This window comes from Myotis davidii, unplaced genomic scaffold (genome assembly GCF_000327345.1).
Source record: "Myotis davidii unplaced genomic scaffold, ASM32734v1 scaffold269, whole genome shotgun sequence".
Lineage (NCBI taxonomy): Eukaryota > Metazoa > Chordata > Mammalia > Chiroptera > Vespertilionidae > Myotis > Myotis davidii.
Genome location: NW_006383008.1, coordinates 6279428 through 6293952, shown reverse-complemented (window position 1 = coordinate 6293952; position 14525 = coordinate 6279428). Strand labels below are relative to the sequence as shown.

At 34.6% G+C, this 14525-nt stretch overlaps 1 protein-coding gene across 4 annotated transcripts in view; it reads right to left on the bottom strand.

Annotated features, from left to right (window-relative positions):
* MAP3K7 (mitogen-activated protein kinase kinase kinase 7) overlaps positions 1-14525 on the bottom strand; it is a 64764-nt gene that overhangs the window by 20431 nt on the left and 29808 nt on the right. Inside the window, exons 9-13 of one of the 4 annotated variants that reach the window (XM_006778246.2) lie at positions 12625-12706; positions 10395-10525; positions 9666-9795; positions 6914-6994; positions 3053-3117 (exon numbers count right to left, since the gene is read on the bottom strand). In XM_006778246.2, coding sequence (XP_006778309.1) covers positions 3053-3117; positions 6914-6994; positions 9666-9795; positions 10395-10525; positions 12625-12706 — 489 coding nt within the window. The remainder of the gene's footprint in view (positions 1-3052; positions 3118-6913; positions 6995-9665; positions 9796-10394; positions 10526-12624; positions 12707-14525) is intronic. The other 3 variants (XM_006778247.2, XM_015557687.1, XM_006778248.2) reach the window with 3 other exon arrangements.

The window sequence follows — 14525 nt, the reverse complement described above, 5'->3', positions numbered from 1 at the left end:
CCGCCCGATGCAGCCAAAGACCAAAAGGAACACACTTCGAGTAGGAGAAGTTGGGTTTAATTTTAGTTGAAGAGAACCAGAAAGCTCACCATGGGCATTGTGGAGTGTCTCAGTAACAGGGCTTTATAAAGAGCTTATTATAGGATTTGGAATTTTATTTTGTGATTTGGGGAAGCTCCAAGGAAGGAGGGGTTCACTCTAGATTGGCTACTGCCACAAAGCAAGGGCAATTCTACAGGGAGGACAGACCAGAGTGAGGCCAAAGCTACAACTGGACAAGTAGCAGCAGCCACTCATATCAGCTGGGAGAAGGCAGTTTGGCATTTCGTTGGTGACACAGTGACCTTGTTTTTGTCTGTGCTTAGGCAACATTTCAAAATGGTCTTGTTTTGTCTCATCTTACCATGGTCTCAACATAACCTTGTCTACTGGTGTTCTGAGAAACTGTTTATGTTCTAACAACACTGAGGCCTCAGAGTCAGATCAATTCCTGGATATCAGCGGCTGCTTTTTCTCAGTATCTTTTCAAAGTATCTAGGAGGCCAGATCCATTACATGTGCTTAATAAGCTTCCTGATTTAATTAATTAATTTAAAACTGACTCTACAAAAATACTTACACAACTACTTTTAATAAAGAAGCTTGCTTGGTTCACTATACGTCTCAAAAGAAGTGGCAGTATAAAAACAACCAATTTAATTTCATTACAGATGGAAAGTCTAAGTGATCTTATTGAACCAAGAGCTAAAATACAGACTCTGGTCATTTTACCTTCCTCTATAAGATGTAATGTTATACTTCATGAGTAGGTTCTCTCTTCCTCTGATGACTGTACTAGGTGGGCAAATTATTTTCTTCATCAATCACCATGGTCTTAACAAAAAACAAACAAGTAAACCTGGTGCATATGTTTAATCATTGCTTAGCCAGACTTTGAAAAGAATTATACCTTTAATTTTAAAAATCCATATTATGCATACTTTTCTTCTTCAAATGATGAATGTTATTTTCATGAGTAATATAAATTATTTAATGGTCAATTATCATAACAGCTTTAGGGGAAAATCTTTTCATAGTACACTTTAGTACATTTTGGGCTTACTGTTTGCCATTCTCATCCCAAACTGGATATTAAGCATTTTAAGTTTCTAATACTTCAGTAATTTTGAAAGAGTGAATCAATTTTAAAAACTGGCTATATATCACTTATTTTAGAATACATTTTACTGCCATGTCACACTCCCCTCACTCCAGCTCTTTTGGAGTAATTCATGACAACTCATTCTACTGACTGCCCCACAATCATGGTCTGCCTCAGTTCCAGTGTTTTCCTACTTGAAGATATTGTAAATGAAAAGCATAACAATCATAATCTCAAGTAACACAGAACTTGTGAGGAAGTAAGTAATGAAAGGAGTAATAATCATAATCTCAAGTAACACAGAACTTGTGAGGAAATAAGCAAGGCTTGGTGTGGTGAGGTCAGTGCTGAATTATAGCAAGGCCTTTATTAGAGGACATAGAAAAGCACTTGTTCTAGCAGATGCTCCTGAACTGTCTAGGGCAAGCTTCTCATTCCTACTCAACAGGAGAACACATGGCTAGAGTTTCTCATAACTGGAATATCAAGAGCAATAGTAAACAGTTAAAAAGGTTGAGCTCATCAAGCCTGTAAAGAATCAAAGCAAATACCAGATATTAAACTATCTGTTACTAAATGCCCTCATTAATGCTTTAAGTATTTGAGGGGGAGAAAAGTGGAAAACTTCATTCAGAAGTTCTGGAGTCTCACAAAAGCAGATATATTGAAAAAAGCTGCTATTAAATAAATAAAATCAAGATTTAGAGTGACTTAATATAATAAAATACATAATAAAGTAATATGTGTATATATGTTTTATCTATGTATGTACATATCTGTGAGTATGAGTGTGTGTGTGTGTATAGGTACTGTGAGAAATAAAAATATTTCCAGATATAAATGAAGATCAAGGGTATTTACCATTTAAATTTCTCAAGTAATTTTTGTTAGTTCAGTTGATGCCAATAAAGGCTTTCAAATTTTTATTAACAACTACAAGGAATCTCCAAAATTAAAAGTATGTTATAAAAATGAAGTATCTTTCTAGGACAAAAAGTACTAATAGACTTTACTATAAGTTAAATCACATTGTTTATAATATATAATCCTATCATTTTATATGAATATGGACCATGTGATATTTTTATTAATTCAAATGGATGCTATACTCACAAAATTTACTTTTTTCTGCACAACTGAAAAAAGAATCAACAAACACCTGATAATTAGTTCTCATTCATTTTAAGAATATGACTTATATATGTTATATATCAAGTTTAACAATTTGAATAAGAGATAAAAAAACAATGACTAAGCTGCAACTTTTATATACTTGGGGGGGGTCAAAACTCTGTACTAGTCAGTAATGGCTTAATTATAGCACTGTCTGGATCATCTACAAAAAAGCAATGATAAAGAGATAAGAGGAGTTTAGCAGAGCATCCAGAAATATAAAGATGAAGAATAAAAATCTTAACCACTGGGATAGAAGCTATTCTAGAATTTATCCATCTGCTTAGTAAATATTGTCTTAACTTAGTATTTCATAAAATTATAAATCCAGTGAATATGACAAATTAAAAGATAGTAAGAGTCCTCCAGGTATGTCAGTGTTCTATGTGATTTCAGAGGAATGACATCTTATTGGGGGAAATAGTTCACGATTTCCTTTAGAGGACAATGATAATTATTAAATTATTAAATTACAAGACTAAATACTTCCTTATTAAAGCATACATAAAAAACACATAACATGCACAGAGTGCTATTTCCTAAATTATCCTTCAAGTTAAATTAATAATGGCACCCAGATTTTTTTTCTAAGAACTTAATTCATCTACAAATACACTTCTCTATCACAATTTTAAGTCAACTTATAAAATAATTTTGCAGATTATATATTACAGTTAATTCTTTATTTCTGCCCATCATTATTCTTCAAAGACTGAGAATTTGAATGTTAAGTCTTACCTGACCAGGTTCTGTTCCAGTAACAGTCAAGTCTTGGATGGATCTACGTCTTGGCTGTCCGTTGCCTTTTAAAAAATAAAATAAGTAAAATACCGAAATCTATTGAGACATACAATAAGGATTTGATTGCTACAGTAGGAAGTTCAAATTTGTTGCTCCTTGAATCTATACAAAATGTTTGTGAGAAAAAAACTGAATTTATTATTTAAAAAATAAAAAGAGAGAAAGGTGTAAAAAAAGGGGGGGGGAGAGAAACAGCTGGAATGTTTTAACTCAAAAGTTGCTGGCCTACAACAAAGCATGTCCTAATACAATAACCACTCCTACCACACGAGTAGCTGCTGAACTCTCTCCCACCATCTTCTGTCATGTATTTAAATAGATGAATGCTTGGGGGGTGGGGCTGATGACGGCATCTATTTCAAGGGCCTTACGTTACAGCTTCTACAGCAAGACAGCTATCAGGTTGTAAGACATGACTGACTTTAACCAACAGCAGTACCTTCTTCATTTCAGGGCCTAAAGGATGCTTAGGCTTAAAATTGATTAAACCTAGTCACACTTACTTAAGCCCATTAGTCTTTGTCAGTCTCAGGTAATCTGTTAGTTGTGAACAACAATTCTTTAATTTCCTACTGGAGATGAATGACTCTCATTGTTCTCAAATATACAGCTTGTTTAAATGGGCTATTGAGTTAATCCTGCTTTAGGAACTTCTATGCTGTAAAATTTAAAAATCAATTCATGAAAGAATTCTATAAATTTAAGTCTTCAACAAAAGAGAATGAATTAAGCATTAGCTTCACTCAGCACTTTTATTTGGGATGAGAGATCAGCTGTCTAAAAGGAAACACCGAAATATTATGAGTAACAGCTGACACAATACTCGAAATTCTTTTGACTCTGAAAGCTATATTATGCAATTTCTCAACTGTGGGCAGCCCCAGGAACATTTACTCTAATAGCTGTGCCCTGATCAGCAGGCAGAATTCATTCTTAAAATTTACACTTCCGTATTCTAAGTATCTTATTTTAAACCGATCAGCAATATAATTTAGCACATTAATCCATTAGAACCCATTATTACTTTACACATAAACTAAAAGGATCTTACAATAAAATAATGCTTGATGCAATAATATGTAGTGAATATAAAAGCTCAAATGTATAGCCACCCTTGAAAGTGTAAGACATCATCACTCTTTTCCATTTTAAACTATGTTTAAAATTCTTTATGTAATCATAACTCAAAACTATACTTCTAATTTCATTTTATTCCAGTTCCAACTTTTGATTACAAACTAACAGAGCAACAAACTGCACATTTATTGAATCAGGCACACTAAGATACTTTTATGAAAACTTTTAACTATCCCTGTTTTTGGAAGACAAAAAAGATCCCCACTACCGTCGTGACTAATAAGCAATTTTAGGCACATTTCATTCAACACAATCATTCTAAAATTAGCTTACATGAGACAGGCTTGTAAAAGTGTCTGGAATTCTCTTTTCAGATAAGCAACATTTGTGAACCTGGGGAACCACCCAGCACATGTGTCTAAAAATCATTACATCACCACTGCAATAACAACAAAAACAAACTCAAATCTAGGTGAAGGTTAAGAGAAAAGGGAAGTAAAAACTTTTAAGGAAATAGGGTAAAGAAGAGCTGACAGTTCACAAATGCCATAAAATGAAAAATCTTTAAGCTATAGCATGAGTCAAAGCAAGCAATATTAAGCAATGTATTTAATTAGCATAACCAAAGCAGAAACCATCTGGCAAATAGTTCAGACAAAGCAGAAAAGTATTACAATCAACAAATACTTGTTGCTCCAATATTAAATTTTAGGTTGTAATTTAGAAATATGAATGTAAAAAAGTATCAAATACCTATCATTAAAAATGATTATTACTGGGTGTGTTCTTAGTAAATTTAGATTGATTCTGAATTTTTTTGCAACTAAATACTAATTTAGAAACTCATTTATTTTACATTTGTTAATGGTTTCTTGATATGTGAATACCTATGTTACACATGGTAGTATAAAAGAACAAAAAGTAGAAAAGAGGAGCAAGATGCCTAACCAGGTTTTCTTAGCACTGGCACTACTGACATTTTAGGCTGGACAAATCCTGGCTGTGGTAGGTTGTCCGGTACAGTGTAGATGTTTAGCAGGATCCCTAGCTTCTGCCTACTATATGTCAGCAGCACCTGCCAATTGCGACAACCAAAAATGATTCCAGACATTGCCAAATGTGCCCTGGGAGGGGGAGAGGGGGGCAAATTCATCCTGATTGAGAACCACTGAGACTATTATTTTCTCCTATTCTCTCTCCCTCATCTTGTATAGTATTGGCTGTATTGCCCACTCTGTGTGTGTGTGTGTGTGTGTGTGTGTTTACTCCTAAAACCTGGATTAAGATTGTACTACCATTTGCCTAAATTTTCCTGATTCCCTCAAACATTTATATAATCACAGTTCAGCAATATGTGTGTAAAATGCTGCCACTTTAGTTAGAATATTATTCCCTTAAACATATAGTACCTTTTACCATGAAGTAAAATGATCTCAAGTACTTGTTAATTTTGAAAGCAACCCATGACTCAATAAGTAAAATTACAATGTGACAAATAGGTTAACTCTATTCTCTGAACAGCAATAGTGATGATATAAAACAAACTACTTTGATAACCAGAATGAAAAGTAATTACTCTAAAAAAAATGGTTTTGTATACATAAAATGGCCTCTAGGAATTGTATAATTTATATTTTATACATATTTATAATTTATGTGGATCCTATATGTATGCTTATTCCTGGCCACTGAACCTCAATTATAATTTGTCAAACAGGTACTATGTAAAAGACATTGACCAGTTCTGATTCAATCAATACTAAATAACAAAGACATTGTCTCTATCCTCAGTTTTCAGTTTCCTTGAGGAGAAAAAAAAACCCCACTAGGTATTCAATAGTATGCTAAAAGCACAATCACAGGCAAAGTACCAGAGTGCTAGAGAATTCACCCAAAGCACACCCATGAATGTGTGGAAGGGAAATTGTAATTTTCTTATCAAAATTTGGGGGCAGGAGGTAGAGGAAAACCTAAAGCAGAGGGATTAAGAAATGATAATTTGGATAACACATATTAACCAATATTGAAGGTCACACATGCCATTAAAGCTTCTATCAAAAATGGTGATTTAGAACTTTAAGTACCATGTGTGAGTTAGGTATAAAAAGTAATTTGTGGGAAGACTGTCCTGATAATGCACAAGAATCAGAATTGAACATGATTCTTTGGCAAGATACCATGCAAAACAGCAAATCTCATTTAATTTTACTTTCTGTTTTCTAAGTTAAGGCAAAATGGTATTTAGCAATCCTCTTTTCTCAACTTCATATTTCACTTGCTACCAACAGAAAGAGGCTGAGATAGAAAGCCTAGCGGACACCCCTAAAATAGTAACTAAGAAAGAAAAGGAGCCAAGGAAAACAAATATTTTTTAAATAGTTGTTTCCTCTTTCTGCTGGGTGCAAAAAAGGTCTGGGTTCAGTTTATCTACTCACCTAAAAGCTGAGAGGAAGTTGGTAAAGTCTGGGCAGGCATTCTCCCTCTGTTAAAAGGTTTACTTTGCCTTCTATTTTATCCTCATTTTTGGATATCTGAGGTATCCTGTCAAGCCCACTTCAGTGTAGATAAATGTATACATTTTCAATCTGTCTCCCTAATTACTGCATGCAAGGTACCTATTTTCATGTCCTACAAAAATTGGAGCAAGAAGCATTTTGTAAGTACCAGGGATCATTATTCCGGTTCCACAGTTATTAGACCAACTCAGGTGGCCTATGATACCTGATATGACGATCTCAGGGACATCCAGAATGTTGCCAAATGAAGCAGTTTTACGATGGCCCCGTTTAGGCTTGGAAGAGGCTGCAAAAACACATATACACAGTATACATGCAAACAACCACAAAAGTAACACAGAAAACAATAAATTACAAAAACTAAATAGTTTTCAAATAGTTATGTTAATAACACTCCGTGCAGAAAGGCATGCAGAACTATCTGACTTTTCATCCATGCTCAGAAAAGGCGTGATTAAGGAGCAAACAACTACCAATACAAGATGTTTCACAGACTGGCTTTAATTAGCAGAAGAAAAAAAAAAAGAAAAAAAAGGGACAGAGACAAACAAAGCTGCAGGGTAATGAGGAAGCTAAATACAAATATGTTCATAGAGACAATCTACCTAAGTGAAACCACTAATATACAATGGAGGGTCTAGGATGAAAGTGGGGAGGAAGAGAGGAGTTAAAAGAAATAAGCTACCATATTTGTTTTATTATAAAAATACAGGAATATATGTTCAAGTTAGGTGTTTTTTGAAGTGTGCTATAAAGTAGAATTTATTGATTAAATGATAATTATTGCATCAAAGTATAAAATGTATATGCTTTTATAATTATAAATATTTACATATACTTCTAGTAGACTAGTTATTTATTGTAGTTTCAAAGTTTAGGGTACATTCCTGCTAAATATGAATAGTGTTGAAAAGCTAGAGAAAATGAACCTTTCAAAATAAGGTAATTCACTAAAAACATCTGAACTGTGTAGAATTCAATGACTGTTCAATAGCAACTATTCTCTACATTTAGGCAGAAAAAGGATAGCGTAACTTAAATGCGTATAGTTATCTTTAACCTAGTGAAATATCATTTCTGTAAAGAATAATTATAAGCCAGTACCTGACTAGAATATCGACACTGGCAAATATAAAATTATTATAGCACTACTTCCTGTTTTAAGGAGGAAATCACTATTTGGCAGGTCTATCTTGAATGATATCCCTGAAACGGGAAAGATTCCCCAAAGTGTGAGGGCATAGCCCTACTTATCTGATACCACAGTGAGTCTACCCCCTCCACAGAAACACTTGTGACTCATAGAGACCAGATGAGCTTATCAGTGGCTAGTGATCTCCCATCAACTTGATCGTTTCTGAAGACCCATCTGTATGGCAGAGACTGCTGGTGCCCTCCCAATCATTATTTTCCCCTTTTTCTTAGCAACAGAGCCCTGACTTTACTCTGGAAAAGCTCCATGAAGAGCTTGGATATGTGCCCTTATGGCTTCTCCTAAGTTTTCCTTCCTGCTCTGTGGATTGTGTGGATGTGATGATTGGAGCTGTAACAACAATCTGGAGCACCCACGTATCTATGAGGATGGAAGCCACACAATAGCGACTGTGGCACAGAGGGACAGAAGGAATCTAGTCGCCTAATGATAATGAAGCCTACCTCCAGATTCGTTTAAGTGTGAACAATAAAAGTTTATGTGTTAGACACTGTTATTTTGGACACTCTGTTATACCGATCTGATTCTATTGCTGACTAATAAAATCATTGATCATGATTAGGTGAAGTCAAGTATAGTATGATTGTCTTCTGAACAACTTCTATCTGAAAATAACTCCACACAAAATGAGAATATTCAATTTAGAAAAAAAACCAAATGAATAACCAAAGATCTAAAAAACAAACAAAACAAAAACCTGGTTAGCTAATTTTTAAAATACATATATGCTAATATACATGTACATACATATATAACTATGGGACACTATGAAAGACTGATTTTTTTGTTTGTATTTCCACATTTTTCAAAAAAGAAATGTATTTAGGTGTATAATGACTTCCCTCCACTCCTGGGGAAATCAGAAAGAAGGCAAATTAAACCACCATTACTAAAATGAAACCTAGCTAGAAAAGAAGGTTAGATGTTTACTCAGGTAACAATACATATAATTTTTGTGTGTGACCAGTCCTTCCATAATTAATAATTTTAAGAACTGACAAAATGGAAATGTTAGCGTTTTCAAGATCAAATATAAGTAACATAATCTTTTATTTTATAATTAAAAGCATTAACCACAACCAACTTAACTACCTTTGCTTCGAGCAGGAGCAGATAGTAAGGTCAAATCATATATGAATCTGGAATACATTTTTTTTGCTAATTTCAAAACAAGATATTTGCTATTATTTGAGTTTAGCACAACATTCTAGTACAATCACTCATAATCTTCCAGCCCTGGCCGTTGTGACTCAGTTAGTTGGAGTATTCTCCCATGCACCAGAAGGTCGCTGGATAGATTCCCAGTAAGGAAACTTACCTGGGTTGCGGGTTCGATCTCCTGTCAGGTGCGTGTGGGAGACAACCAATGTATTTCTCTCACATCAATGTTTCTCTCTCTCTCTCTTAAAAAAATTAAAATATTCAAAAACTTGCAAAACATGATTTTGGTAAAATTTCAATTTCTCATTTAGATTTATTTTCTGCTCATGTTTACACTGAAAGAGTAACATCTGATAAAATCTGTAAATAGAAACATATAGTGTATGGTCCAAATAATTTCATAAGTCCTATCATCTTCCTTATTGCATTTTGAGAGAAATGTGTAAATTATTGCTACAAGTTAGAAAGTAACTTTTAAGCCTACTTCCTGCTTCAAAAATTTTTAAGACACAAAAATCCCTGATAACTGAAACAACTGAAACTATCATTTTCACTCCTCTTCACACTTTTATTTCCTCTTTACCTGTAGTTGCAGCAATCCTGGCTTCTATTTCAGACATGTCAGCACTCATCCTCTTGCCCTCGGAGGTTGGGGGCAAGCTCTCTACGCTGTTCCCACGGGAAGCTCCCAAGCTTAAACGGCCAGATTCACTCTGTTAAAATTACAGGTCAATGTGAATTACTGAAACTCTGGATTTAAAATCCTAGACAACCTAGAGGAAAAATACCAACTGGGATTCTTATGAGTTCTGTTTCTGAAAGAAAAGGGAAGTTTTCAGGGAAAGGGAGCGACAGGGTTAAGGGAGAGCAAGCTGTAATACTGGCCTTCAGAGAAGGGTGGTCACTGGAGTTAAATGCCCCAATTATTAGTTAACCTAAATGCCTCAAGCAAGATGAATAAAATCACACCTTAAATAGCAAAAATATATCTGAACAACATGAAATGATAGATTTAGGACAACTTTAACTGGATAGTACAGCCAAGAAATAGCCATTTGACATTTTTAAACATTATACATTAAAGTTGGGAATCACCATAGGGAGAGAGCTGCACAGTTGGCAAAGGCAGCAATCATCAGAAGGGAAAACAATTTGGTAATAGGAGATTCTCATATGTCTCTACTCTTAAGCTTATCTGTTTCAGAAACAAGATTCAGAATTTGTATAATGTAAGATGGCAAATCATTTCAGTTGGTATAACATTATGACTACTAAGGTTACCATATGATTTTACTTTAATAACAAAACAAACCTGTTGCTTTGCCTGATTTTTCAATAATTTTGATTCTAAGCGTTTAATAGTATCATTTGTGGAAGGAACTTGCTCCATATTAGTGTCACTTTTATTACTGGTATTTGTAGAAGCAATGTCCATGAATGAGCCTAGGAAAGCAGAAACATTTATGAATAATAAATACAAATGCTTCATCAATATGTAATGTAAATTCTTTTCTAAACTAGCAAGACATAAATAGACTTTCCAAGCTAATGGAGATAGCCTCCCCCCAAATTTTTAAGTGAAATTTAAGAATAGCACAAAAAGGGAACCAAAATACCTAAATAGTCTTCTCATAGTCAAAGATGCTTTAAAGTTGTTAGCCTGAACTAGTAGAATGAAGTGCCTATTAATCAAGATGGGGAAGATCAAGGTAGGAGTGAGTTTGAAAGGAGTACCAGGAGCTTAGTTTGGAAAATGGTAAGTTTGAATTCCTATTAGATATCATGCAAGTAGTTGGATGAGAAAGATGAGAACTAAAAATTATTTAGATATAATAACCTGGAAATATCTGGTGACAACGCGAGAAGAGCAATTCTGAAGTATTGGTATAGTAAAAGTCTGAAGAGGAGAGGACACAAGAGACAATGGGAAGAGAAGCTAGAAAATCAAATATAGACTGTATATGCTCTGGGAATGATACCAGTAAAAAGGCTAAAACTGATGATGCCAGAGATAGGGGGAAGGATTGCTGGAATGGGATTTAATACATGAGTTCACAGGCTTGCCTTTGGTGAGGAGCAGGGGCAGTTCAGCCATAGTAATAGAAGAAAATGCAGAGTAGATGGGCAGATATAGTGAAGGAGCTTGTGGAAACCATCTACTGATTACTCCTTTTTTTTCAGAGAAATTGTAGACAAGGTCAGCTGAGAGTGAGGAGAGTTTAAAGTTTGAGGAGAGAGGCTAAAATATAAAATTAAATCATCTAGGAGAGGCGAGATGGACTAAAATAAAGTACAACTGTCCAGCAGCATTAAATAGAGATTTGAGGATAGTAAATAAATGTGTGTCATCTTCAGCCACATTCAGCTGCACTGATATGTGGAGTAAGCTGAGAGTCAGATTTAACCAGGCCTGTGGTTTAGCCAAGGAAGCTTGAGTAAAGGGCTAGAAGGCTGAGAATTATTCCCAATGGAATTATAAAAACTGCTTGGAATTAAATGGAGGAAAAAAGGAAGAACCTAGGAGGACTGAAGGTCAGTGAAAAGATCAAAGGGTTAAAGGTCAAGTATAATAACAGGGAGAGGGTTTGAAAGCAGAAGCAAAAAACAAAACAATACAGAATTTTTGCGTTCACTTTAAAGTTTAGAACAACTAAAATATTTTCAGTAAAACTGGAATTTGGAAATAACTAGCCAAACAGTAACTAGCTTAAAATAAATATAATTATTTTTGAGGTGGGAGCTATAGGTCAGTGAAAATATTTGTCAATAAAAATAAAATTTTGAGTATATACACACACACCTTTTAATTTTAATTAATAATAAAATGTCATAATGTATTCCCAAATATATAGTTAGTACAATTTTTCTAAGAGTATTATTTCTACTATCATTTTTTTAAGTTCTTATTTATTTGAGAGAGAGAGAGAGAAAGATAGAAATATCGATGAGAGAGAAACATTAATCTGCTGCTTCCGGCATGCCACCTACTGGGGGTTGAGTCCGCAACCTGGGATGGAACCAGTGACCTCTGGTACATGGATCGATGCTCAACCAAATGAGCCACACCAGCCAGGGCTCTACTATCTTTTTTGATGACCATAATCTATGAATTATATTTAGAAAACTGAGGAACTCTGAACTAAAATTGTAGAAGAGTCTCTTCTCTGTAAACTCTTCTATAAAGAGCAAAAAAAATAAGGTGAGCATAATGAAGAACAATGTTGTTACATATATTTACAATAATTTCTAATAGTATTTGCTCTAGCAGTATCTATATATAAACTATCTTTCAAAGAAAGAACAGCATTCACAGTAATATAATATGCAATCGTTTTATATATAACTATACAAGAATTCCAAGATTTGGAAGCACAACTTTAATAACTCTTTAATCTTGGACCTTCATGAAGAATGGTGCACCTGGAAACTCAAACTGTAGTCAGTCTTATGAAATGAAGAAATTAAACTGCAAATGGAGATTATAATTGTTTGGGAAAGATACAAAAAAATTAGATGATTATTCCTCCGATCTCTCTGCTTACCTGTACTGGTGGCCGAGTTGCTCTGTCCCTCATCCGAGTACTGACAGGGATACTGCAGGGGCTCATCTGCTCCTGGAAAGTACTGCAGATAAAAAGCAAATCTAACTTAAAATTCCTTTCATACAAACGAAATCCTATATAGTTAACTTGAAAAGTACATCCTAATTACTTTGCTATCATGGGACTTGAATGCAGCAAAGATACTGCTTTATTTTCCTTAAGGCACAGAATGAATTTGTAGATATCTAAGTTTTTGATATTTATAAAGATGACAACAACATGCTCCTTTTCTGAATTTTAATTGTGATCAATGCCATCCCATATAATAAAAGCCTAATATGCTAAGTGTTCGGTTGGCCATTCAACCAATCAAAACATAATGTGCTAATGATATGCTAAGGCCCCTCAACTGCTCGCTATGACGTGCACTGACCACCAGGGGGAATACACTCCAACTGGTAGGTGAGCTTGCTGCTGGGGTCTGGCCGATTGGGACTGAGTGAGATGAGCCAGACATGCCCTGGAGCCCTCCCGTGGTCCCTCCCCAGCCAGCCAACCTCCTGTGTCCCTCCCCAGCCCCGATGGGGTCCCTTGGCTTGGCCTGCATCCTCTCACAATCCAGGACCCCTCAGGGGATATCAGAGAGCCAGTTTTTGCCTGATCCCACAGGCCAGGCCGAGGGATCCTGCTGGTGCAGGAATTCCTGCACCGGGTCTCTAGTGAGAGACCAGAATCTTGAAGAAAACAGCAAATATTCTCTAAGGGATCATATGACATTCAATAGTATCATTCCTCATAGTTATATGAAACATATTTATGTTCTCAAAGTAGTGATATAAACTTCTAAATTGTTGAAATGATTGTTAGTCTGATAACTGAGATTGGTGTGTCATAGAATGATGGTTAGAACTAATACTTTAAACAAAAGGAAAAGGTTATGTATATCCCTCCATGACCTGAACATGTAATAGTAGAAACATTTAGTGCACAAAAAATTAGAATTTAAGAGAAAAAAATTTTCTTCTCAAATTAAACAAAACGTATATTAAGCACAATTACAATTTGACCAATTTATATATCCCAATGTTTTAAGGTATGTGACTCAAGAGACTAAGTTGTTTTCTTAAGAACATATCTTTACGGCCTAGAATTCTATATATGTATGTAGCTGCTACCCAAATATGATGGTTAGTTTTAATCAGATTAGTTCAAGCTGATTTATCTAAATTATTTTCAACAGAATGAACAAGCTAAATCTTTGGCCATTTAGGAAATCACTTAGCTATTTAAGGATATTGGAAGATTCTTCTACTGAGAAAATTGTTTTGAAATTCAGGTACTTTTATAGAATGTTAACTTTTTAAAGTCAAGGTACCGCTTGATAGATTTTGTTAGTGCCCCAAAAACAGAGTCCTAAAATTATTCAAATAATTCTCAAAGTGTCCGATTTATAGACTAGGAAATTCTGATAATCATTTAAAAAGGTTGTTCTAAATTTAAAAATTCTATAAATTCTAGAAGAGAATTTAACTTTTTAATGGCAAATAAAAGGCAGAAAATATGCAATGAAAAAACAAAAGGTAAAAAATCACTTGTGTCTACGAATGCAATCTCTCTATTGCCCTGCATAAGTGAATGCTTCATAAAGAAAATTAAAAAGTTAGTTTAGCAAGTGTTAAAAGTCATAATACCTAGGACCTGTAAAGGCCCTAGAGACCACCTAATTGCAAATGAGGCAACAGGCCCAGAAACAAACACATTTACCCACTAAGTTAAGCAGGAGGAAAAAGCAAGTCCCAAAACTTAGTCTAACCCCTTTTCATTATAAATAACTAAATTTTTCCCCCTATAATAGTGTTTCATCCTCTGATTATTGAGTAATAAATGTCCTTTGTTAACTT